This window comes from Numenius arquata, chromosome 3, assembly GCF_964106895.1.
Source record: "Numenius arquata chromosome 3, bNumArq3.hap1.1, whole genome shotgun sequence".
Taxonomy (NCBI): domain Eukaryota; kingdom Metazoa; phylum Chordata; class Aves; order Charadriiformes; family Scolopacidae; genus Numenius; species Numenius arquata.
Window position 1 is genome coordinate 53,153,472 of NC_133578.1, and position 26,489 is coordinate 53,179,960.

At 40.2% G+C, this 26,489-nt stretch overlaps 1 protein-coding gene across 1 annotated transcript; it reads left to right on the top strand.

Moving 5' to 3' along the window:
- The first annotated feature begins 288 nt into the window (after window positions 1-288).
- INTS8 (integrator complex subunit 8) lies at window positions 289-26,364 on the top strand. The gene is made up of 27 exons (XM_074145101.1): window positions 289-578; window positions 2,050-2,224; window positions 4,218-4,358; window positions 4,707-4,778; window positions 5,916-5,967; window positions 6,980-7,162; window positions 7,660-7,767; window positions 8,491-8,646; window positions 9,119-9,219; window positions 10,677-10,818; window positions 12,015-12,085; window positions 12,222-12,397; window positions 13,274-13,407; window positions 14,039-14,149; window positions 14,808-15,009; window positions 15,575-15,696; window positions 16,776-16,960; window positions 18,413-18,446; window positions 19,113-19,169; window positions 19,253-19,314; window positions 20,421-20,539; window positions 22,337-22,440; window positions 23,945-23,995; window positions 24,703-24,776; window positions 24,858-24,922; window positions 25,026-25,069; window positions 25,327-26,364. The coding sequence occupies exons 1-27, from the start codon at window positions 449-451 to the stop codon at window positions 25,441-25,443; spliced, it is 2,988 nt and encodes a 995-aa protein (XP_074001202.1). The 5' UTR covers window positions 289-448; the 3' UTR covers window positions 25,444-26,364.
- The last annotated feature ends 125 nt before the right edge of the window (window positions 26,365-26,489 follow it).

Sequence of the window (26,489 nt, forward strand, 5' to 3'; positions counted from 1 at the left end):
GTGGGCAAGGGCCGGCAGGGGATGAAGGATCAGCCATGTCACCCTAGGCTGAGCTGCCAGAGGCACTGGGGGGGCCCGGCTCTCAGCATTCGCTTCTTGCCCTCTTCTCTAGGCAACTGCTAGTCACCACTAATTAAAAAAATGTATTTACTGCTGCTTAATTAAGCAGCAACAGGGGAAGGGAAGGAGAGAGAGGTAAGGCAAAGGGGGATTTACCAGCCCCTGATCTGTGGGCCTCTGCTGTAACAGCTGCCTGCCCACCGCCGCCATCTTTCTCCACCCCGCCGTGGTGGGCGGGGCCTCACGCCGAGGGGCGGGGCCGTGCGTAGCTCCGCCCCCTGGCTGCGCGAGGGGGCGGTGGCCGGCGGCCATCTTGTTGCCTCCTGCGGGGGTGGGCGCGAGTTGTGCGGCTGCTTTGCGGGGCTGCCGTCGGGCTTAGGTAGCGGCGATGAGCGCGGAAGCGGCGGACCGGGAAGCTGCCACCTCCAGCCGGCCTTGCACGCCGCCGCAGACCTCCTGGTTCGAGTTCCTGCTAGAGGAAGGGCTGCTGGAGCAGCACCTGCAGAAGCCCTCTCCCGGTGCGTGTGGCGCGGCCCTACCGGCCTCCTCCTCAGCCGTGGCCTACCGGCCTCCCTCCTCATGGGGGACAAACGTTCGCTTCTGTCCCTGCGGGCTCCTTCCTTCGCCGCTACGCCCTGCAGCTTGGCAGCTGCCTCCGCCTTCCCGCCGCCTGCGGCCGGCCGCGCACCGGCGCCGCCTCCCGCTCGCCCTTCTCCGGCTCCTCTCCTTTCCTCCCTTCTTCCCTCCCTCCCCTCTGGCAGGTTTGGTTGCGGGGGGGTTGTGAGGCGACGGTGGGTGTCAGGAAGGTGCTGGGGAAGTCGGGGTGCGGGGGGGTGAGAAGAGCATCTCGGGCCCAGGGGGCTGCGGGCTGCGGCCACGGCTGCGCAGCGTTCGTTGGCGCAAACAAGAATGTATCTTTCTCGCTTTACATTGAATTTCCTATTTAATAACTTCATTTCCCCATATTTCCTGTGCTTTTCCTTTCGCACACTTGAGTTCTGTTTGCGAAAGTGTTACAGGTTGTTCATTTTAACAATGGGAAGTGCTGTTTGCAAAAATCATTACAATTTTCAGCGTTTTTTTCCCACTAAAGTCTTGCAAGCACCAGGGACTAGAGTCCTTCGAAAGGTTCAGTGCTGAAATTGCTTTGTCGTCTTAGACCTGGAATGAACAGAAGCCTAGTCTGATGTGTTGTAAGAAAGTGACCATATATAAGAGTAGCTGATCTTTTGATGATCATAAGTGCAACTTGTCTTGCTCAGTACCTGAAATCTGTGAGCAGGTGCAGGAAACGGGGAAAACCTGGGACAGTATTGCCTGTACAAAAAGTAAATTTAAGCATAGTCAGGCTTTATCTTTGTGCTCAGATCTTACACTACTATTTTGCAGTTAAAAATAAGGGTTCATACTAGTGTTATGTTTCACAATGTTCAGGGAGAGTGTAACAGTTATGCTTTGGCTTCGGTTTTTCAAAACCGCTCAAAGGTACTGGGGGGACTGTCTTATTGTAAGGGAGAGACTTGGGGCTTTTTTTTTTTTTTTCTGGAAAAAAAAAAAAACCTACAGCCTAAAAGTATCTTCTAAATTTATTCAGAAGTACCAGCATTTGCTTGTAAATATATTTTAAAATACAGAAGAGAATTACAAGTAGCTATATACTTTTACAACAGCTAACTTTTTATTTCAATAAACACTGCATTTATTTTCTGTGGATGCAAGTACTGAAACACAATTAATACAAAATAGTGAAAATAAATAAAAGCATGAGAGTGTGGTTACTGTGGTCAAGTGAAATTGAAGGTTAAACAAAGATATGTTAATAGTCTGATTTAAGTCAGTGTAAGGAAGATACTCTTTGGGATTAGCTCTGCCAGGTAACAATGTCAGCTGTATAAATGACAGTGAGACAAGATCCCTGTTCATAGCTGCAACAAGAAATTAATTTCTGGGCTTAGAAAGAATCTGAAGAGTGGCTGTGTCTTTTTGCAGATCCACCACCTGTACAGCTGATTGTCCAGTTCTTGGAACAAGCTTCAAAGCCGTCAGTGAATGAACAGAACCAAGTCCAGCCACCACCTGATAACAAAAGAAACCGCATTTTAAAACTTCTTGCTCTTAAAGTTGCTGCTCATCTGAAGTGGGATTTGGATGTATTAGAGAAAAGGTATAGTCTGCACATCTTCATGCTGAAATTACTAAACTGAAATGGCTTGAGATCTTTATTTTAACAAATGGAAATGTGTCTGGCTCCCTTTTCTGACAGCATATTTCTTAGATTAAGCAGAGTCTTGGGTGTGACAACTGAAATCAAGTTTGATTTTATCTGTGAGTTAGAAAAGTGTTTTGATGAAGGCAACATCTGTGAGCAAATCAATACTGTTTATAATTTAGAGAGGAGGAATAGTGGATCTTAGGTATTAAGATGTGCGTGTCTAAACTGCATAAAGATTAGTTTTAGTTTATTTCTCCAGTGACAAAACTAACGTCAGTTTCCCCATTCTGACTTGCTTGAAGTTGGAAGCCTTGCTCCAGTTTTGTTGTTATGAAGTAACCCATATATCTGTGAATTAGATCACTGAACTAACTGGTTGAAATAGACAAACTCCACCTTTGCATTTTTCCTTTGAATTTTTTTAACACAAATAATTTCAGCTGCTGAGTTGTCTTGTAGAAGTAGAACAGTTGGCAGTTCTAAGCATCATATGGAAATGCACTTTAGCAGTGTAAAATCTTGGTGGGGCAATATTTGCCCCAGTTGTAACTTACATAGAACCATTTAGGTAGGAAAAGAACCTGTGAGATCATTAAGTCCAACCATCAGCCTAGCACTGCCAAGTCCTCCTTTTTGCAGGAGGAATTTATACTGACGTTTATTCACGGTGTATTTTCTGTGAATTGGTATCTTCTTAAAATGTAGGTATAATCTTGATTGAAAAATCGGCCCTGCGATATGACACTATTGGGCTGATCCTTGGTTTTGATGTGATTCTTTTGTCCATCAGTGGTGGGTTTTTTTGAGAACCAGTCTGAAGTAATTTCAACTACTCATTTGGCATCTCTATATAGTAGTTAGAGTTCTTGTTCTGTTAGCTCATGAAGCCTAAGATTGTTGTAAATTGAGAAACATGCTTCTGTTTTTTAACTGATTATACCCAAAGGTTCAGTCACGGTAGTTAAAAATGAATAAAATAACAGCTTGACCCCAGCTTTTTTCCGAGACTTCTGCTGTTATAAACAGTTGAATGATGTTCTGCTCTTGCTAATGAAAACAAGGTTCCTGGACCTCACAAGGTAAAATCAACATTTGTTAGTTTAAAATGATAGCTTGGTAACAGACCTGGAGCCTGATATTACACCAGACCTAAAATTTGTTAAACAGGAATTCTGTCTTTGATTGTTAAAAGTATAGTTTCACTGGTTGTTTTCAATGTTGGTTGCAAAGAATGCAAATTTTTCACAAGGTCAAAGGTACTTTGGCAGTAGCTGATCATTTCCAATTTCAAATGATGTCTAAATTAGTGATAGTGTTTCAGTTGCATTAAATTGTACCTCAAAAGCTTGGAGTGATGCAGTCCAGCCTGCAATGCCTTCTCATTTTATCAAGAAAGGTTCTGTCCCAGCTAATGTATATTTTACATAATACAGCTTACAGTGCTCTAGTCCAGTTCCTCATCTTCACTGTTTGCTAGTGAATGCTGCAGAAAGGGAGATAAGCCATAATAGCACAAGAGAAATGTTTCCTTTACCTGAATGAAATTCTTTTTGCAATGGAAATGTGGTTGTCGACCTTCTGGTAGTATGATCTGGGAATACTTTGAAAAGAATTTCTTGTTAGTTGGGACCTACTGTTATAGGTGACTGGATCATTCTGGGGATGTGTGTGGACTAATGAAGCGGTGCATAGTAGTAGTTCAGCTGTCAGGGCAACCTGCCATTTGGGCTTATGCTGCTTACACTGGTAACTGCTTTACACACCTGACCTAGAATGCCATCTGATACAGAGCGTTTCATTATGAGAAATAAACATACTACCCTTACTTCCATGGGATGTTAAGTAATAATATAGTACTGAATAGTAGTGTATATTACTTAAACATTCCATAGGTAAGATGGCGATATGGAGTATCTGATTTTTCTTTTTTTTTTTTTTTTAATAGCTTGTCTGTTCCTGTATTGAACATGCTACTGAATGAACTTCTGTGTATCAGCAAAGTTCCCCCAGGAACTAAACATGTGGATGTCGACCTGTCCAGCTTACCCCCAACCACTGCAATGGCAATACTACTCTACAACAGATGGTAAACTGCTTTAAGGCAATAATCTTAAGATCGTGATAGAACAAGACAATATTTTCTTCTGTCTATATACTCGTACGTAGAAGGAGAAAGAATGTCAAAGTAATAATAATTTTGTGATCTGTAAGTAGGTTATAGGTAGGTTATTGTTCTCTTTTTAGCTTTTTAGGGACATAAGAGCATTTCTTAAATACTAGGTGTGCTCTTGAGTGGAGCATGTATTCTAATGGTATAATTCTAATGGTATAGTGTATCTGAAATGATAAGGTGATGTTTTTAAGAGCTGTATAATCTGCTTGTTACATTTCTGAGGCCAATACCATTCTTTGCTTATTTTTTTCCCCTATGTAGGGCCATAAGGACCATCGTTCAAAGTAGTTTCCCTGTAAAGCAAGCGAAGCCTGGTCCACCTCAGTTAAATGTGTAAGTTACAGCTATAATTCATTTGGACTTCATGTGTAATTTGTAATCAGAAATTTAATTTCTAATTGGATTAAATCATGTTAGTAACATTCAGTTGCTTAAAATGGCTAGTTGCAGCTTGGAAAACTTGCATTTGTTTCAAGTATATTCTTATTGTCCTGTCAGACATGGTTGATACGTACATGTACTTGTCTGTCATTCCACTCTTTAAATATCGCTGTGACTCCACAGAGGCATGAAAAATCGTGGGAGAAAGGGAGATGGCAATTTGCCTAGGCAGAATGCTTATTGTCTAATACAGGTACATTTCCTGCATCCTGTTTTAACTTACAATAGCTTGCTTAATGCCACTGCTTTATAGCAGTGTGCTGCATTATGTATGATAACATGAGAAATAATGAAGTGTTTTCATTTGCTTCATTAGGCAACAAATTGTAATTTAAAGTCAGTATTCATTTTGCATTTTAGAAGCTGTGTGGCTTTAGTTACAACCTGTCCTTGGAATTGACTTTAATGTCACTCCCAACTTTATCGGAGAAATTTGTATCTCAGTGGTACTTTTCATGTGTTTTATGTTAATTTTATACTCTAGCATTAGGCCATACTTGTTGGAGAGAATCTGTTAAGTATGTTGATTAAAATACTACTACTTCTTCTCATTTTACTGTAAATCTTGTATTGTCCTGTATGTATCAGTCTGATCATGAATCAAAACATTCTGTATAATTTAAAAATACTTTTAATTTTTACATAAACATATGAACATGCTTCTGCACTTGACATGCTCGAGAAAAATTAAATAGTGAAGCTTCAAGAGACTTGAGGCTGTGGAAGCTGATTTCTTCGTGATTGTTAATATCAGCAAAACTATCTCATTTTTAAAGAAAAAATCAACAAAAACTTTGTAACTTCCATTTTATTGATCCATATTCTCATCCAAAACTATCTTTTCATTTTATAATTCTGTATTTCAGATAGAGATATATAAAAACAGTCAGTGGTCCTGCATAATCATGTTTAAAATGTAATTAAGCAAAACTTAGTGTGAATTGCTTGTTGTGGTCTAGAACATGAAGTAAAATAACATGCAGGTTTGCTTTATAAACGAAATCTTGACCTCTTCCCTGCATTTTCCAGGATGAACCAGATACAGCAAGAAAAGGAACTAACTGAAAATATCTTGAAAGTGGTGAGTCTTTTTTTTCCCCGCTTATTTCTGCCTGAATTTACATGTAAATATGAATGGACAGGAAATAATTGCATCACAGTTTTGTTGGATTCAGCACATTTATATTATATTTGCCACTTTTAGTATTTGCTACAGTTCCACTGTGTGCGTTTTGGACAGCGTTGTGTCTGCATTCCATGTAGTATGAAATGTGTTCTGTGTGATTGAAGTATTCTTTGATCTGCCCGTTCTTGGAGCCATATAAATTGAGTAAGCCTCCACAAAATCAGTGTGTGATTAATAATTAAGACCATGCTTGAGCTGCAAAATCATGTGGCAGCAAAATTCAACACTTATAACCTTTCTTTTAAAAGGATTTAGTATTTGAGTGTTTTCTGTATGTAGCTTTCAACAGAATGCACGTTGTGCCTAAAGCGTTTCCCTTTGAGAGAAGCAAGAAAAAGGAAAAACAAACCTTCTACTTCCATAAGTAGCCTAGCTCATTTTCCTGCTCTTGTACTACCTGGAATCAGCTAAAGAATTTCTATTATATATTTTCTGAAATTTCTTACTTTTTCATATTTTTTCAAATAAAGGAGCGTGAATGATTCTTACCCGTTTTACCAATTCACTAACGTTTTTGAAAAAATCTTGCTGTTCGTGTAAAAACTGGTGGGGTTTTTTTTTTAGCTGTGAAATAATAACTTAAAATTTACAATCTGACTGTACCATAACTTAGTGCTCCAAAAAATGGACAAAAGGTCTAGGAGTAACAGAAATATGTTTTGTTTCAATTGGAAGTAAGGGTTTGATCCTGTTTCTCTAGAGTACCTGAAATGGAAGTAGAAGTCACAAATTTCTTTATTGTTCAAGAAATACAGAAGCAGATTCTAGGTAGCAATAAGACAGGTGTATAAGGACAACTTATTTTACAGTCCTTTTACTGTACTGTTACATTTCTAGTGTTAGTTTAAACCCAGAGCTAAACTCAAAACCAAGAGGTTAATTTTTCAATGCATGTGAACTATTACAGTTGAAAGAGCAGGCTGCTGATTCCATCCTGGTCCTAGAAGGAGCACTTAAATTAAACAAAGACCTTTATGTCCACACAATAAGAACTCTGGATTTATTAGCCATGGAGCCTGGTATGGTGAATGGAGAAACGGAGAGTTCCACAGCTGGACTGAAAATCAGTGCAGAGGAGATACAGTGCCAGGTACCTTACATTCTATACTAAAACTTTCAATTTATATATATTTCTTTAGACAAAGTGTTAAGTAAGATTTTTGAGATAAATTGCAGTATTTTTCTGTTAATATTTCTTGCGTCCTTTTTTAATGCAATGAGATACTAACTACATTTCTACATTATTAGATTTTTTTTTTTTAACACTGTAAATATTGTTGTTTCCCCCCACCTCTGGAGTAAACTATTATAAGTCAAGGACAGCTTATTGCGTTGTTCTTAACAATTGGATTATTTGGAAATCATTCTGTAATTTTGTAATGCCTGTGCAGAATTGCTCATCCTGAGATCACAGTTAAAGAGGAAACAATTAATCATATGGGGGAAGGTATGCAGTGTATATCAGTACATTAGAAAAAACTAGGAATAGTTTAAAGTACATGTAAGGTTTGAGCCGAAATACTTAATCTTGACTTTAAATGTTGTATACGTTTCCAAGATAATGTTTTATATCAATGCTGCTTGCAGGTTTGCTATGACTTGGGTGCAATCTATTTTCAACAAGGATCTACAAATGCAGCTGTTCATGAAAATGCTAAAGAAAAGTTTTTCAAAACAAAGGAGTTGATTGCAAAGGTAACAAGTGTTTTATTAGCATGTATGTTCAATTATTCTAAAAGAGCTTGTCTAAATTATTGCTTCCTTCTTTAGCAATTTAATAGCTGTTACTGGTACACATGATCTTTAAAGAACCTTCTTGATATTTTGACAGTAGTTTTTGTTTTTTCACATTTTGCCTTGTTTGAAACGATATTAATCGGCTGCAATATATTGCTGTTTTGTTGTATGTTTTGTAATGAATACTCTTACACAAATCATATTGATGAATGAAATTCAAGAATAGTATCTCTAGTGCTAATATTGACTTGACTGAACAGTACGTTCTGTGTCCCTTGTGGTATTTGGATTGTGGTGATGAGTTTTTGAGGAATGTAACCATACAGCACTTCCTATTCTTTTTTTATTTAATGTTCTCTGGGAAATCAGATTGTCTATGTTCTGACCTTTTGAAAAATACGATGTTTTAATTTACAACTAATGTATGCTTCTTTTTTTATTTTGCTTCATACTTATATTCCCGAAGCTGCAAAACTCGGATTTTTTTTTTTTTAAATAGACAAAACATGGCCTAAGCTATAAGGGGCGCATATGAAAGTATGTTACTACAAGAGAAGTGTGTACACATTCTTTTGTTGTTTTGCTGTTACTTGAGGAAATTGTGAGTCTTTTTGTTTCTGAATTAAGCTTATGTATTGTAATATTTTTGCCGCTAAGATTTGTTTAACTCTTACTTTTCAGAACGGTTCATCATCACTTCATTTTACCATCGATGAAGAACGGTTAGCTGGATACTGTCAAGCTTGTGGAATTCTCACCTCATCTTCTGATGATGCATCTCAACAGGCAACTCCTTACAGTCAAGTCCATAGCTGTATGAAATCTGGCAACTATCAGGTAGGATATTAAATAAACCCACATATATTTGAGGTGGTTTTCTTTAATCATGATTCCACTTAAACTTACAGGGATTTCAATAAATTTAAGTGTTCCAATTAACCATTATTGTACAGGTTTAGAATGCACTTATATAGGCATATACCATAATCTGATACATATTAGATTGTACGAAATCCAAGATATTTTAATGTAAATAATTCCTACTAGCTGATGTATGGAATTTTCAGGTAGAATCTAATTCTTTGGGGTTTCAGAGAATGCTGCTGCTGAGATGTGCAAATTTGGGTTGGTTTTTTTTTTTATTTGATTCTCTGATTCTGGAGAGCTTTTTTGTTGTTTAATGAATTTTAATAGTACATACGGGTACAAACAGCTTCTGTTATTTTGATCATTTTTACCAGACAGAAAATTACTTTATCTGTATCTTTCACATTATCCATTGACTATTCCAACTGTGTTTGTGTTACAGGACTTAGTGAAGATATTCCTTGAAGATAATCTAACACTCGGTTTACCTGTTCAGTTCAGGCAATCAGTGCTGAGAGAACTCTTCCAAAAAGCTCAACAAGGGTGAGACGTAAAATAATGATCTGCTCAATGATGATGAAAAGCAATTTTAGTGAGTTTTGTGTTTTTCATGGAAAGTATATGAAATCTTTTAGCAACAAATTACTTGCATCCAAGAAACTTCAGCCTTTATTTCTCTTAGCAATAGCCTAAACTGCATCTTCCAACTAAGGAGCTGTGTTGTGATGTGTCTCACTGTGGCCGTATATGGGAAAACTTTAATGAGTATTAACACTTGCATAATTAAAAATCAGTGAAGTGGTAAAAGTCTTAGTTTATCATATGTGTGTGTATGTATATAAATATAGATAGATAGAAAATTCATAACATGTAAGTGTCTTTTTAGAGGTTTTCTAAAACTTGAAGTCAAAGCTGGTCAGGCTAACCATACTAACCAGTAATATTGTATGAGACGTGTAGTTCATTGGGAACATTGGCGGTGTAGTTACCTGTGATTAGGAGCCTTGTGCACTGCTGAACTAGCCCTGTGCTGAAGGATTAGTATGGTACACTTATTATAAGAAAAAATTAAGCGGAGAGAATTAGGCATGTTACCAAGGGCAGCTTGTGGATGGCTCCCAACTGAGAAATGTTGACCATGTGGTCACATCCAAAATTCTACCTTCTGCGGAGCTTAGGCATGTGAATCAGGGCTATATGTAAAGCATCTCCATATAATCATGATGATAATTATTCTCTGAAGGGAAGATGCCTATAAGTATTTCAGCTGAAGAAATGAGAGAGACTCTGTTTTACAAACACTTGTGTGAGGAAAAAGAAGTATCGATGGCGACAGCCTCTTGTGTAAGAGTGAGCTTACTTGTGTAACTACTCGTGTAGTTACTTAATTTAGCTTTCATTTCAGCCAGAGAGGAATCAATAGACATTTCTTAGACAAGCATCTTAGAGGCTGTAGCTTAGCATTCTGTAGGGTTGTTTTAATTTCTGATGCAGTTGATATGTAGTACCCTCAGGTGATGAGTACTAGACAAAGAAGGACAGAGGAGCAATCTAGGTAAGGCACACAGAGAAGAATTAAGAGAAGGAAGCCATAGGTTCTGGGTGTTTGTTTTGATTTTTGTCCAATGATTGCGTATTCTGAGATGCATAAATATTCCTGAAGTCTCCTGGCTGTCAGCCATGCTCAGGGCATGCTTGCCAAGAAGCGATGAACCTTTGTGTCAGTCACACTGCTGTATTTCAAGTTCCAGTGGTGCTCAGGGTGAAGTGATAATGAAGTCTGCCTGTGAAACACAGCTGTGGGTGGGGAGGGAATTTTCTTTTAAAAAAAGTGAGGTCCTGAGTAAATTTAAGTAGAATCCTGTGTAAAGTTTTTTAGAGTGCAGTCTTTGACAGAAGCATGTGCTCCAAACTTATCTTAGGATCTGACAGCTGGAGCTTTGCTGTGACTCTGTGTTTGTCAGAGAAGTTCTGTGATGTTCGGGTTTGTGTTCGTGCAGGAATGATGCTCTGGATGAAATTTGTTTCAAAGTCTGCGTGTGCAACACAGTCTGCGATGTATTGCAGGGTCGAATCATTGATATTCAGTTTTGTCAACTGTTCCTGAAGCCCAGCAAAGAGAAAATAGACTTCCTCCTTGAGGTAAGAAGTTATCTGAAATTAGAAGAGGAAGCTGTAGTGGGATATCTCTTTCCTCACATAACTGTATTGTTGCAAGTAATGCTCAAAACTTCTGAAGCAGAGAAAAATACTTTGTAAGGTAACTTCTCAAACCCTATTCAACTTCTTTGCAGTTCGTACAATTCCAGTGTATGTGATCGGTCTTGCATCTATGTTCATAGTTCCATTTCCATCTGTTGGGGAGGAATCAATGTTGACTTGTTACTTCAGCTTGGATATGAAATTGCTGCTATTCCTGACATCATTAATTTATTTAGAGATATTGTCGAATGTTTGTTTTCAAGGAACAAAGAAGTAAATTCTCCAAGACAAAGAGATACTTGTTTTTCTAGTATCTGTTGAAGAGGACCACTTTCCTGTACCAGTTTTGTTGTAAAAGTTAGCATGTCATGAAATGATCCTCAATTACTGTATATGTGAGACTTAAACTGTTGCCCTCAGTAAAGCTTTTAGGAAACTATTATTGCTCAAACTAAACTTACGCCTTTTGTCACTTTGCTGTCATTTTTATATCTTCTTAATTTGAGCCTTGTCTCTTGCTTGTTTCTTCAAGGATGTGGCAAAAATTGTCTGGCAGTACTCTGTTCTTCAGAGCAAGTAAAAGCTGTTTCATCAACTGCTCATACTAGGACTTAAACATATTGCTCAAAAAACCCACATTATTTCTTGTAAGCTGGCAATTAAATTCAACTATCTAGTTATCTTTCAACTACTGTGCTGTTCTGGTTTTTTTTTTTTTTTTTTTTTTCAAAAAACCCCAAACATCCCACCCTGTTAATCCTAGTGAATCTTACAGTTTTGCTCTTAGAAATGTTCATTTTTAAACTTGTGTAGCAGATCTTTCTGATCTTGTGAGGCTGGTACTGTGGCACTTGGCGTCAGCACAGCTAAGTATCAGAGGAATAGGAAAAAGGCATGAGAATTGTGTCTGAGGGAAGATCACAGCTGTCTGATACAGCTTGTCTTGTGTAGAGGTTGAAAGATCTCTGATCCATCTGTGATGGCTACACTGTTTATCAGATAACTTTGTTGCCTCTCTCGAGGTTTACTGCCAAATACTAATTATGAGTTAGAAGTCTGGGTAGTAACACTTTCTGTAACTAAATATTTTAAGAGTTCTAAGGAGCTACATACTTATTTACTGCTTGCTTTCCCAGGTTTGTTCAAGATCAATAAACTTGGAAAATGCTTCCGAAGCGTTGAAGAGAAAAATGGCAGCATTTCTCAAGTATGTACCAGTATTAAGATACCATGAATTAGAACTTCTGTTGTGCTGTATTACATTGCTAACAGTGTTTTGAGCACTTATGACTGGAAAACTAAAGCTTGTTCTTGCTCATGTATTAACATTTTTATTTGTTTAGAAACTTGTGTTTAGTTTTGGAAGATCTTCAGCTTGTCTTCATGATTTCATCTCATGAACTGTTTATAAAACTGCTGAAAGACGATGAACGGAAGCTGCTCATCGATCAAATGCGGAAGAGATCTCCTCGAGTCAACCTGTGCACAAAACCTGTGACTTCTTTTTATGATATCCCAGGTAATTTTCATAGCATTTTCATTAATTTATATGCAGGCAGTTAACCTGTTCCCATGCTTGAGGTTACTATGTTCAGGTCTGTTCTCAGAAAAAGTTTAGAGGGAATATTTCCCACTTCTAGTTGGTGAATGTCCTACTTGTTCAAGAAGGCGGCTGCTATTTGATGGTATCTCAACTGAGTATTATAGATACACTCAAATGAGTGTATCCTAGCTGACCAAGTGAAAGAGAAGTGTGGCGGTTGGTTTGAACCAAATCTGGCTGTGGTAGCTGTTCCCAGAAAGGCCACCCACTAGTGCTGGACTCACACCAGCACTAGTGCTCATGTGACTGTGTGGTGAGCTGGACCAGGAGTACCATCTGCGTGAAGTTTCAAACCTACCAAAGTGAAACCCAGATCTTTATGGCCGGTTCATTTCCCAGGTATAATTGGCTGGCTGTGCAGCTGCACAAGTCAAAGCTAGCATCAGATGTGCCAAATGGTGACTGGAGCTGGAAAGAACTTGCCTTTTCAGCTTTAATACAGCCTTGCATTGACTTAAGCCAGTTGTGAAAAATGCATATTTTCACTAAGGCAGTAGAGGAACACTTAGTTTTTTGTGCAGATCTTGAACCTGTTGCTTCAGTGTAGCAAGGACAAGGGAATACTCAAGAGCTGCTGGTGTGAGAAAAGGGGGCATTGCAAGCGGGCCTTTAGGTCAGGGGAGCTGGGAAGCTAGCACAAGGTGTTTGTGGAAAGGCACAGAAGGAGCCTACAAAAGCATTGATGTATCCGCTGTTGTTACTGTGTTATGTTTACAATGTTATATACTAATGAAACGTAAGCATCTACATTAAAGAAGGAATGTGCTGGACACTCGATTGCTTTTCTTCTAGCTTCAGCAAGTGTCAATATTGGCCAGCTTGAACATCAGCTCATATTGTCAGTAGATCCTTGGAGGATTCGCCAGATCTTAATTGAGTTGCATGGTATGACTTCAGAACGCCAGTTCTGGACAATTTCGAATAAGGTAACTTATTTCATGTGGTCATGAGAGAGTGTAATTCAAGGACTGGTTAGGTGCCATACTGCAACGAACAGTAAACATCTTGTCATAAACCCTCAACATGATTTATTTTTTCCCCCCTCTGCATAATGGTGATTTAATAAGAATGATGATGCGTATCTAAACTCACATTCTGTATGAAAAGTATTGCAACAAAACGTCTAACCTTTATTTTAAGGAATTACTGGCTGTATCACATGCTTTCCTTGTGAGACAACAAATTTCTGTAGCTTCATTTGGACTACTTAGCAGTATTATTTAAAGTTCCTGTCATTAAAAGCTGGGAGCAGGAGAGAGGAAGAGATTTTTTTATTTTTTTTTTTTGTTAAGTAAGGATTTCTTGTCTTTTTTGTTATGTTTTTTTTTCTCTCTCTATTATTGCATATTCAGAGTATGAACAAAGTGGGGTAGTTAGCCATTCTTATTGTGCTTCTATATGAGTGATACATTACTTCTGATTAGATGTAAAAATGAAAGAGCTGACACTTAGATGTCAGTAATTTTTGATATTTGAGTTTTGGTTTTAACGTTTTAAGCAGTGATGTAAATTCTAAAACCCGTTTCTGTGCAAATGTCTTATGTATTTCTCTCCCAGTGGGAAGTACCAAATGTTTACGGCAATGTTATTTTAGGCATCAAAGACAATCTGACTAGGGACTTGGTCTACATCCTTATGGCAAAGGGATTACACTGCTGTGCGATAAAGGTGAGCAAGCCTTCTGAAGTTACTGGTGAGTTAGTTTGAGCAATTGAATTTTAGCAACATTGAAAATATGGAAAACCCTTTTTTGAGAAAAAAAATGAAAAATTGAAAGGTGAGGGAGATGAAGTAACAAATTCTGTGTGTTGTATAATATTTCTGTCTCACCAAGTTCCTTTGGTAGAGCAAGGATCATGGCTTTCCATGACTTGAGTCTGGACATAGTTTCATTCATAAAAAGTTTTGCATCTAAACCTAGTGGTGATTTGACTTACTCATGTGAACTGCTGCTCTTTTGGCTAAACTGTTTTATATAAGGAATTTACTGGAATGCTGTTTGATTTGCCTTGTAACTGACAATACTGTAGCTGGCAAAACTACAAGGTAAAATCAAATTGTACCTAATACGCTAGTGGTTACTTCTGGTATTTTGCTTAAACTTCTTGTTTTGTTTGAAAAATCCGGAACTGTTGGAACTGTTAAGATTCGTAGCAAGTCCAAAGGACTCAAAAATGTAAAAGGTAATTGTGAGATGCTTGAGTAATGCTAATGATAAGGGGTGCCAAGGCTGGTTCAGCCAGCATAGAGCTGAACAGCACTTTAGCTCAGTCTTTTTCCTTGTGAATCCATTAGGAATCATTAATGCAGATCCTCTTTATTGCAGGATTTTGTCCATGCAAAACAGCTTTTTGCTGCTTGCTTGGAGCTCGTGACAGAGTTTTCTCCAAAACTCCGTCAAGTCATGCTGAACGAAATGCTACTTTTGGACATTTACACTCACGAAGCTGGAGCTGGTGTTTCTGGAGAACGTCCTCCTTCTGATCTTATAAGCAGAGTCCGAGGATATTTGGAAATGAGAGTACCTGGTAAGTACCTTGCTGGCTTTTCTAGGATGCGGTAAAGCAGGAAAAGAAAAACCAAACCAAACCCCAAACAAGCAACCAAAAACTTTTAATTGTAGATCTAGCGTTTAGGTGCATAATTGGAAAAACAGTATTACTGAGTTTGACGATGGTTTTAGTGAGTCTTTAGAAGTTTGGGTAGTTTTTAGAAGCTGGATATGAGAGCAGCAACATCATGACACGTACGTACTGCTAGACACCGACAGCTTCTGTTTAGTGCCACTTAAAGGGCTTGGACAGATAAACATGTCTACGTTTTTACCTGAAAAGTTTTGCTGGTTGTTAAAGCAGTTCGGGTGGTTTCACACTGAGGGCATAATGTAGTACTGTTGTGGTTGGAGGAAGCTGTTGTTGCTCCTAATTTTCAGAGGTGAGGTCTCTTGTAGGGCTAAGCATTGTGTTTTTCTGCGATAGATATGGAAGAGAAACAGCTAATTGGAAGGAATGAGTTTTGCTTTTTTTCATGTAACACTTTTTCTCGAAAAAACCCAAAACCCAAAAGTTAAGCAAAGACCCCCTTTTCTTCCAGATATTCCTCTTCGACAAGTTATAGCTGAAGAATGTGTTGCCTTCCTGTTAAACTGGCGTGAGAATGAGTATTTGACCATGCAAGTTCCATTGCCTCTGGTTCAAACTAATCCATATGTGAAGGTAATGAACGCTCAGTCTCAAGGCCTTGTCGGGCTGTAATTGACGTTTTCCTGTTGAAGTCTTCTGTACTTTAAAAAGCACGTACCCTTCTGTCTCAAGAGTGTTGGGTTTTGTGGCTATAACAAATGAGGTCTGGTGTAGAAGACGGCAGGGCTAAGCAGCAAGGGTGTTTGATGGTTGATAAAAAACAGACTTTACTACAAGAACAGATAAAACAAACTGCATCTTAGCCCTCAGCTGCCAGCTGAGGTTGGTTCCATAAGCATCAGGCATGAGTAGTTATGATCCATAAGCTGATTGAGACTCTGCAGCACTTCATAAAGGACTCTTCTCTCAGCTGGAACTCAGCCTAGATTCACGTAGGAGGTATCAGAAGTGTACAGGTCTCAGGCTTCGTGTCTGTTTTTCTGTTCCTAAGACACTTGTTTTCCAAATGTGCTGTGATGGTTCCATTTTTGAATTTTGAATTCAAATTCATTCATTTTGAATTCACCAGTGCTGAATTTCTGGAGGGATTCAAGCACTGCCTTTTTTGAAATTTTGCTTTCGAAATGGTTTCACATTGATATTTCTCCTTCAAAGTCGGGCAGTGAAGCTGAATGCAGATCATATTACATGACAGACTCATTTTTCGCCTGCTCTGCTTACCTGTGGTATTTCCTAATTTCCATTTTGAGGTTCAACTTTTTCTGTATAGTAGAGGGTGCCAGTTTCAGTTCAGATTAATTATTACATGAAAGTTAAGGGAGTTCTAGGTAGTCAGTCTTTGTAAAACTGTATTTTATGGTTTTTAGGTTTTGTGCAATATATTTAAGTAGAGTGTAAAGCTTGTTTTCTGGCACCTGTAGTAATGAAATACACCCTGAGAAAACTAATAAAAGGAAAAATCATCTGTTGTTTGGTTCCTATTTTCCAGGTTCCTCATCAGTGTCCTCTGCTGCAGAATTTAGTCGTATTGCTTTGTAGTTTGTAAATTAAAATCACTTGCTTAGCCATTTTAAATGCCAGTAACTCCTTTGCTGTAGTCGCTATTCAGAGAAGCTGTAGTTACTGTATTTTTTTTCTCTTGCATTGTACAGCTGGGACAGTTGCTGGCTGCTACATGCAAAGAGCTTCCAGGTCCCAAGGAAAGCAGACGAACAGCTAAAGACCTTTGGGAGGTCGTTGTACAAATCTGCAGTGTATCCAACCAGCACAAACGGGGGAATGACGGCAGAGTGAGTTTGATAAAACACAGGGAGTCTACACTGGGCATTATGTACAGGTGTGTTTCCTTAAATTATTGTTAAAGACTGTTTGGATTGTATATTTGACTGTTCAAGAATTGTCTGGATTCCACTGTCAGGGTGGCAGCAGCAGCTAAAGATCTCTACCGAGTGATCAGTCTGCCTGCTGGTGGCGTTGCCTATTGCGGTGACATGTTGACTTTCCTTTTCAGAGAGAGAAAAAGAATGTGTGGGGTTCAGGTTAACAAACATAACACCAAAGCCTATATGCCTGTTCTTCCATCATAATCAGTGTAGGTCTTCCAGTAAAGTCTGTGGCATCTAGAGGGCAGATTAGCTGGCCGACTGGAGGTGTCTGCTTTATGTTGAATAGAATTGCTCTGTAGACTGGATTCACTGTATCATTAACTGCTTTTATAACTGTATTAAACACCTAGCTTGCAGAATAGATGTCTACACTTAGCTTTAGGTTTCTGAATCTAAAGCTAAATATTAGTCAGTCTTGAAATGAAATTCTAGTTCAGCTGAGCCCCTGGGGAGAAGGAAAGGAATATTGTCAGTTATCTGACCTCTGCCAGCCTTAGCCTTAACTGACAGATTCATTCAGGATTCTTTGACTTGTCCACTCAGTGTTTTCAGCCTATTTTTAAGTCCAAGTTTGATTCTAAATTGCCTATTACAGTAAATTCTGGGATATGTGATTATGTTGAACATCTTTCCGCATTGAAAACTTAGAAAAGGTGCCTCTATCAAAACATTGACTGTTTCTTTGCCTTTCTTGGGGTAATCGGGTTAATGTGTACCTAAAGGCCAGCTGCTTTGGCTTATGTGGCTGTGGGATGGGTGGAAAAGGGTGTGTGCTTGGTGTAGGTTTCAGTTGTATGCTCTGGCAAGGAAAAGGAAGCAGTACAGGTGTCCCCCAGGATACTGAACCTTTTCTGACCTCCCTGATTCAAACAGTAAAGGGCAGTGACCTTGTTTTTATAGAAAAGAAGCAGTGAAACCTTTTCCAAACAGTCTGTGCTTGTCTGGATTGTCTTATGGTTGAAATTTCTGATGTGACATGACAAGGAAATCAATGTACATTATAAATGATGACTGTGTACACTCTTCTGTAAACATGTAGGTCATTGTTGCAGTCCTAGCTTGGAGAATTACAGCACAGTTCAATTGCTTTGCCTTTTAGAGTCAATGGTTGACTTACTACAAAATAATTTTCATCCTGTTTATAAGTTGATGGAATAACCAGATGCCTCTTATTTAACCTGTTTTAAGTGGAAAGGTAAAACTTTCCAGTAACTGTGTTAAAAGTGAATGACCCGCTTCAGCATTTTCACCTATATACCCTGCATTTGTAAACTTAAGAGGTGAAGGAGTATTTTGGTGGGTGAAGAACTTGCTTTACCAACCCTCATTTCCAGTGTATGAAGTTTGCATATATTCTTTGCTGTGGGCTATTACTTACACGGATATCTGTGTCCCTAATTTAGGAGTGAACTGCTGTCCTTCATCAAAAAGCTTCGGGTAAGTTATAGCTGTCTTGAGAATGTGATTGCGACCGGAACTTTCTGTTGGTATAATATTTTTCTGGACTTTTCCTGTTAAATTCAGAAAAGCCGATAACTATACAGGTGTTTTTGTATGGCTGAAGAACTTCGGGATTTGCTATATGTGCCATACAGCAGTGTGGAATAGCTGTGGGGAAAAAAAAGAAGATTGTCCTGAATTTTGACAGTGGAGATCTGTTAACATTAGGAGTATACTTTATTCCAGCTATCATGAAGCAAAGCATTCCTTTCGGAGGGAGAAGGAAGCAGCTACTTACATTGTAACTAAGCAGCAGAAGTAAGAGAAAGGGAAACTGTTTTATACCTTGTGGTTTCTAAATGCATAGAAAGTTGTAGTATACCTGGCTTAACTTTAAGGCTAGCCAGTAGCCATAGAAACAACATAAAACCTAAGCAAAGTTTATATCCAAGCAGTTATTCAGGAAAATCTGAAGTAATTAAAGACTTCCTACAGAAACGTTCTCACAGTATTCCTGTGTTGCAAGATTCATAACAAAATATCGCCTTATTTCAATAGGAAATTATAATGTCAGCGCTTCTTACATAGCTTAAAAGCTCTTATGGAAGAAAGTGGAGTTTTGTTAGTTCATGGGAATATTATTTTTTTTTTTTCTTCTTCTAGGAACCATTGGTTTTAACCACAATATTGTCCCTGTTTGTCAAGCTTCATAATGTTCGGGTTAGTATATATTATAAACATCTTACTTGGTTTTCTTGAAGTGTTTCTCTTTGTAACCTCTCTTACCATCTTTCTTCTCTTAGGAAGATATTGTGAATGATATTGCAGCAGAGCACATTTCCATCTGGCCCTCATCCATCCCCAAGTAAGATGATGATTAAAAAATGCGATTTTCAAAATATGTGTTTATGTAGTTGGTTTGGTTGCAGTTACTGTGTGTTCGTTACCATGTGTTAGTGTGATTTCTGCCGTCTAAGGGCATTGCTGACCCACTCTCCCCCTTTCTGCCCTTTGTGGGCAGATTGATCTGATTGCATGGAGGTTTTTGCTCCTAATGTGATGGTCCTGATGGAGATGTGGGTGCAAGAAACTGCAGGGGTTTTTAGCTGTGTGCTTTACTGAGCTATATGTAACTAGGTGAACTATATAATATTTTAATATAAAATAACTAGTATTTTTGAGGTGTGTTTGAATAATTGCCAGAATACTAAGTGGTGTATGGTATGTATTGATTTGTTCTGGCTGGACTGAACTGTGTTTCTCCAGGGAAGGTTTAGAGGCTCTGTGGAGCTAGAACCTCACTTTTCTAGATTCTTTGTATGCATTGGGAGAGATCTCTCTCATGAGAGAGAGTGTGTAATGCTTAATGTGATTAATCTGTCTTTTAATTGATCTAATTTAATGTTCTCATTGTTACTGATGTAGGCTTCAGTATATATTGTAAGGTGAAGCAGCAGAAAGTTTTCGATGTTACCAGAATTTAGCAGTAGGGTGAGAAAAGCCACATTTTTAAAAATGGAGATACCACATGAGCTTTGGGAAAGGCTGCCCAAGCAATGTGCCGAACCATTCCCAGCCTTCCTCTCCAAGCCAGTTCCACGAGTTTCCAGAGATTGCTGTCTGTGAGCACTTATGCAGAAGCTGTTGTAGATTTGTAGTGTTTTCAGCTGTTGTCTTCAAACTTCTTGAAACTGAGAACGTGTATTCTGCATGGAACCCTCTTACGGTGTCAGACACGGATGAAGTTCTGACTCTTTGTCCAGGTCTATGAAGGTGTATTTGTTCTGTCAGATTTACTGTATTGAAACAATTCAACAGTAGCTTTAGTCAACACTAAATCTTTCCTGGAGTTATTTTTGCTTGACACTTAATGTAAGGTGCTTTGGACATAAACTTGATGTGAAATCGCATTCGTGTTTAAAAAAGCCAAAACAATCACTTAGGAATTATTTTTCTTCCTTTTTTCTTTAGTCTTCAATCAGTGGACTTTGAAGCTGTGGCTGTTACAGTAAAAGAGCTAGTCAGCTATGCATTGACTATCAACGCAAACAACCACTTCTGGTTAATTATTCAGGCAGATATTTATTTTGGTAAGTGAAACCAATGCCTATTTTTAGCATGTGTGTCTGGGTACCTTGCTTCTCTGAGATTTGTCTGACATAACCCTCCTTGTGTTTCCTCTTACAAAAAGAAACTGAAGCAATATATTGAGTTTATAGTCTTTAGATGCTGTAGTGTAGGTGAATTTGTCTGGGAGGTTGTCTAAGCCTACAGAGACTGAGCTTTCGGTGACTCACGAGGACTTGCTTTTAGGGTAAGGGAAACTTTACTGTCAGAGTCAGTGTTAACTTCACTTTTTTAGTGGATACAGCTGGTCCTTCGGTGGTATAATTATGCAACCCCCTAACATTTGAGTCTTCTATTAAGCGAATGGAAAGTTGTATGAATAGTACTTGCTTTTAAGTGTGAAGATCAGCTTCGCTGGAGCAGAAGATGACCAGAGTAGAGACGATCTGTATTTTATATAGGGAAGTATCAAGGACTTGTAAACAAGGAAGCATGAACTCTTGATCTGGTATTGGTTGTGATGAGAAGCTCTTCACGGTTGTTTTATCCTCACCTGCCGCTTCCCCAAAACTTTTCCTTGCTCCTCAGCTGAGAGCAGCTGGCAGAATTGGGACACAAAGCGTTTCAGATTCTGGGCACGGTGACACACACCCAGCCTGTACCAGGGCAGCGGTTGCCTGGGGAAGTCTTGCCTGGCCTGTGTGATGCTGTGCTTTGTTAAATCATTCCCCAATCTAGAGTCAGTTCCTGGGGCTTAACTTTGTAGTGTGAGCAGAGTGGGGAGGTATAGGTACTGAAGAATGACCTTTCAAAAGATAGCCAGACAAGTATGGTACTGCCTGGGGTATCTGCTAGGGAAGGACATGGCCATAGCTGTCCTCAAGGGTAGTTGGGCATTTCTTCCACTTAAATTATCTGTTGAGACCACTCTGGTGAAATTCAGCATTTGAGCCAGATTGGTCTTTTTGGCAATAAAACAGGGTACATGCTGTGCCTCGGGATATTGCAGGAGGCAAGGTGCATGTTTCCAAATCTCTCTCTTTGGACTGTGGTGTGCAGTAATCCTAGCCTCTTGCTTCCAAAGGAGATAGATTTGTCTAGAAGATGCTTTATAACCCTTGGGGTGAGGGGAAGGATCTTAATGCAGTGCTTAGGGCTGTCACCTTATATATGGGAGAGTGATTCAAGGTTATAAACTGGCAGTAGTTACTGCTCGTACAAAGTGGAACAGCATCCCAGAGCCAGGATGTTTGTGGGGAGCCTCGGAAGCTGGTACATGAAAGAGCAGTGGCTGGAGCACTCCTGGCATGTGTCAGGTCTGTATCTCAGAAGCTATGAGGACAAGCAGACTGCTGTCACCACAGAGCCCCTGAAGGCCGTCTTTTTGTCGGTCCAGTAAGAACTTACTGGGACTGAAACTAGTGCTGAACCGTGAGAGGCGTGTGGTAGCATCAGCCAGCCCTCTCTGACTCACGCCAACTAAACTCCTTCGCTACCACCCACGTGCAGTGAAGGCAAACTTCTTTTCCACTCTAAGGATGATGGATTTAAGACCAAATACCTGAAAAGTAAAAAGCACTCTCAGAAGGCAGAACTCTGCCTGTGTTGCTGGTTTCCCTGGTTGTGTAGTTTTCTGTCTGTCGCTGTTTTACCACCTCCTGTGTGTTTGTGCTTTTTAAACAATGATATGCAAGTCACTTTCCCGGTAGAATTCAGCTATGAGATACATATATCTGAGTAATTCTATAAACAATTAATCTGAGTCGGAAATAACTGCTGGGTTTACTTTTGAGACCTTACTTTGCTTTTTTCCACTGCAGCAACGAATCAGTATTCAGCAGCCCTTCACTACTATCTACAGGCAGGAGCTGTATGCTCTGACTTCTTTAATAAGATGGTGCCACCAGATGTGTACACAGACCAGGTGAGTTACAATGGGATTTAGATGTACAAAAAAGATCTCTTTGGATTTGGTCAGCATCCTAATTCTGCGTAGAGACAAAACTGCTCCTGTAGCCTGTAAGATTTTTATATCTTGATGCATTTAGGAATATGAATCCTCGTAGATCCTTTTTTCTTTGCTTGTTGCTTGAAGGCCAGAGAAAATCTGAAGCTTCTCCTTTGCTGAAGCACAGAAGGTTTTTCTGTTAGTTTGTGGAGACTTGAGCGCACGGAGCGGTCGGCTGGGAAATGAAACGAGCAAATGAAATAGCCAGGAGCGCACACATCACCGTGTGGTGTGGTGTGGTGTCCCCCAGCACAGGACCACGCCGTGCGGGCAGACCAGCTCAGGGCAGCGCAGCGGTGTTTGTTCCTCCAGCCACTGGAAATGTCCCACTGTGCTTCTGGTGCTGGTGTCGCATGGATGGAGCCTGCTTGCTTCCGTGCTTCCACCTGTGGTGCGGTTGACCACAAATGTGTTACGTAAAGGCTTCTGCTCTGGCTCACACAGCTGAGGGGTGGGAACGTGGGTCACATCAGCAGCGAGATGCAGACAAGGTTGGCTCCTTTTCACACCCAGGCTTGTATTTTCCTCCAGACTCTGCCAGAGAGCAGAGCTGTGTCACAGCGCTGTGCAGGGTTGTCCAGAGATAGGTAGGATTGTGACTTACTGCTGTCAGAGCGTGCCGGAGGTACGGCACTGTACGTAGCGTGGACCTGGGTACTTTGCAAGTTGTTGTAGCAAGTGGCTTGTCGCTTGCAAGAGGGCTATGAGTGAGAACCCCTTAATTAACTCTGTATGGTAGGGGGAATCTTCAGTCCCAGCCACAGCATGTCCCGGTGACATCTTGCAGTTGCTTTAACCTTTATCCAGGCATTTGTCTTGTTCTTTAGGAAACCACTGTGTTGCTTAGAGGCTGCGTTTCGGTAGGCGATAGGAAGGAACTGTCTAGGTGCAGGGAAGGAGGTTATTTATGTACCCTGGCCAGTTGCTGCTCCTTTTCCTGTTCACTGTCTGGGATCACAGCCCAGTCTAAACCGTGCCTGGTGCAGGGGCGCCGGTGTGACCACCGTGTTGTCACACAGCACCGCTGCTGCTCGCCAGCACGTCTCTGCCTTGCTGTGAGAGTTTTTGCTTGGGAGCCTGGCTGGCTGGGCTGTTCCCACCAGGGCCAGGTCTTCTCTGTGGGCAGCAGGAGAGAAAGAAGGGTGAAGCTCTTGGAACAGAACGGAGCCCAGCTTTTACCAGGAACACGGTGCTGTGTTTCGCAGCACACATCGACCTCTTGTGAAGTCTCCAAAATGATGGAAGTTGATCAGCGGATGTGCTAAAACCCAGGAATTGTTGGCCGGGGGAGGGTTAGAAGAACAGAGGTAGTTATTTAGCTGGTCCCTTGTATTTAAAAGGAAAAAAAAAAATCAATTGCTGCTTGTGTTCTAATACTGGCATTTCAAAACTTGTGTTTTGTTTTTTAACCCTTCTGTAGGTGATAAAAAGAATGATCAAGTGTTGTTCCTTACTCAACTGTCACACCCAGGTAAGAGGTGAAACACAGTATTAAGTAAAACATTTGTTTATAAATATTTTGATGTTAAAAGGGGGGGGAGAATTTTTTAAAAGGTAAAACTGAATCCAGTTTCCCTTGTCAAGGCAATGAGATAAACTTTGTTGTTGTTACTGTTGCTTCTAGGACTCTTAAAGGACCCAAATTGAGTAAATAAACATATACTTGGATAGGTTGTAAAAAGTAGAAGTAGTGTGTGGGGGGGTTGTCCTCTTTTAATCTTAGGATATAGATGATTTTTATTTTTCTTTTCCTGTAGAGCTGAGAGAGAGCGGGGTGTCTGTGGGGTGGTGGTGGGAACCCAGCCTTGTTCTTTGTGGTAACTGTGCACGGCCGTTGCCGTTCAGTGGGATTGCTCATTCTCCGGGGAGTCACAAGGCTTCTATTAGACTCTGATTTTAAAAGCTGTTAAACGCATTTAGAAACCTGGAAGCCAGGTCAGTCCCTTCAGATTTGAGTAAAAGCCCTTTTTCTCCCTTTTAGCTGCTGCTGTTGCTGGTATTTCAGAATGAGTTGTGGATGCTCCCAAAGAGCAGGTGCTCAGAACTTGCTTGCTGTGGGAGCCAGCACTTGGTTAGGGCGAGGAACGGGGTGGGATTACTGAGCTGGTTTTGTGAAAGACACTGGTTTGGGGCGATTAAAGCTGTGAAAATCACCCCTGTGTGTGTCTTGCCTTACAGGTGGCTATTTTATGCCAGTTCCTGAGAGAAGTGGACTATAAAACTGCGTTTAAGGCACTGCAGGAGCAAAACAGGTAAATGTTACAAGGAAGCTTGTACAGATGCGTACACAATGTGTGGATGTGTTAGATAATGGAACCCGACTTCTCTTTCAGCCATGATGCCATGGATTCGTACTACGAATACATCTGGGATGTTACCATCTTGGAGTACTTGACATGTATCCTTTCACTAGAATGCCACCCCAGCAGGCTCCCACTGGATGATCATGGCTAGAAAAAGTCCCATTTCCTATCCAAGTGTCTTTCTTGACTCACCCTCAGATCTCCACCACAAAAGAGGCGAGACAGACAAGCGGCAGATCGCAGTAAGTGACCACAGGCTGCTTCGGGGTAGGGGATTGATTTCTTTACGCTGTCTTTCCCATCTTTGAAAAGAATTGTCACTTCCCGTTTGAATTCTGTTGCGTAATTCTTAATAGAGGCTGGATGCTGGGAAGATGTACTGGGATGGTGGTGGGTACAGGGAAGAACCCATCCCTTGACCTAGCGTTGAAAATGCCTCGTAATAAAACATCTGTACTAGAGGGACTGTCACTAGCGATGTCTCCTCTTCTGTTTTCAGATAAAAGCCATCGGCCAGACGGAGCTGAATGCCAGTAACCCCGAAGAAGTCCTACAGCTCGCGGCACAGAGAAGGAAAAAAAAGTTTCTTCAAGCAATGGCAAAACTTTACTTCTAGGCTAATGCTGGAAGACTTGTTATAAAATGTGTAGAAGTGGGGAAAAAAAAAAATAATCTTTGAAGACTTTATTTTTAAAGTTCATTTAAATTTTTATACAACATTTACAGTCTAGTATCTTTCTTTTTAGAAATAGAGGAAATCTTATAATAAACCCCTTATTTTTACAAACTGTACAGAAGGCTGGAAGCAACTGCAGCTAGTTCCACAATGGCTTGTTTGAAGACGACGTGAATTCAAGTTTGCCAAGAGCACGGGTTTAATGTGGCTGTGGGTGGCACCTGATGCTCTAGTGCAACACGAGCACCTTGTCCCTGGATGTGGGGCAGGGGCAGCTTGAAAGAGGGAGGAAGGAGAGATACCCCTCCTTCCCAGTACTGTCCCTTCATCACAGGAGTGAAGCACCTCAGAGGCAGAGGTAGTGAGTATTGCAAGGAAAAAAAACAGTAGTTAATGCTGTTTATAAACACTGATAAAAACACAGCTCCACAGTTACTTTAAAATACTGTTCCTACACTGTGAGTGGTTGTAGAGTACCAGCGGCTCATTTTTTGCCATACCCTCTCCAGTTCTCATTGTGGTGGTGGTTGTTGGCGGTTGGTGGCTGGATCTTGTAAAATAGAAGTCTTTGTCCTTCAAGGACTGTACTTTTTCCAGTTAAGGTTAGTTGAGCAGCACATTCTGTGTGTGAACTCTTACCTGAGGTCAGCGCTGCACTAGAACTGAAGTTTGTGGCAGCCCTAAAGGGCTGCCTTAAATTTATTGGCCTCGTGTGGAGCTAGAACTGGATCCAGGGCTGGCTGGGCTGTAATGCAAGGGCAGAGTGGTTTCGGACAAGTAAACTGCTTCCCCCTGACCTCTGTAATACTGCACCTGAGCTCATGGGTCGCTAACGGACAGGCCTTAAGCTCCGGCCTTATCAAGAAAAGGAAAAAAAAAAAAAACCAAGAAGAGGAGGTAATATGTACAAGCTGTGGTTAAGTTCTCCTCTATGGCTGGCCCCGGTTAAAGCAAGTTTGACATGTAAGTTGAGCAGACAAACTTGG

What these genes read in the sequence shown, in the direction of transcription:
- INTS8 (XM_074145101.1), top strand. Translation starts at nt 449, where the DNA reads ATGAGCGCGGAAGCGGCGGACCGGGAAGCTGCCACCTCCAGCCGGCCT. An exon ending in ACACTGGGCATTATGTACAG is followed by an intron (nt 16,961 to 18,412) that starts GTGTGTTTCCTT and finishes TCCCTAATTTAG; the next exon opens with GAGTGAACTGCTGTCCTTCA. An exon ending in GCACTGCAGGAGCAAAACAG is followed by an intron (nt 24,777 to 24,857) that starts GTAAATGTTACA and finishes CTTCTCTTTCAG; the next exon opens with CCATGATGCCATGGATTCGT.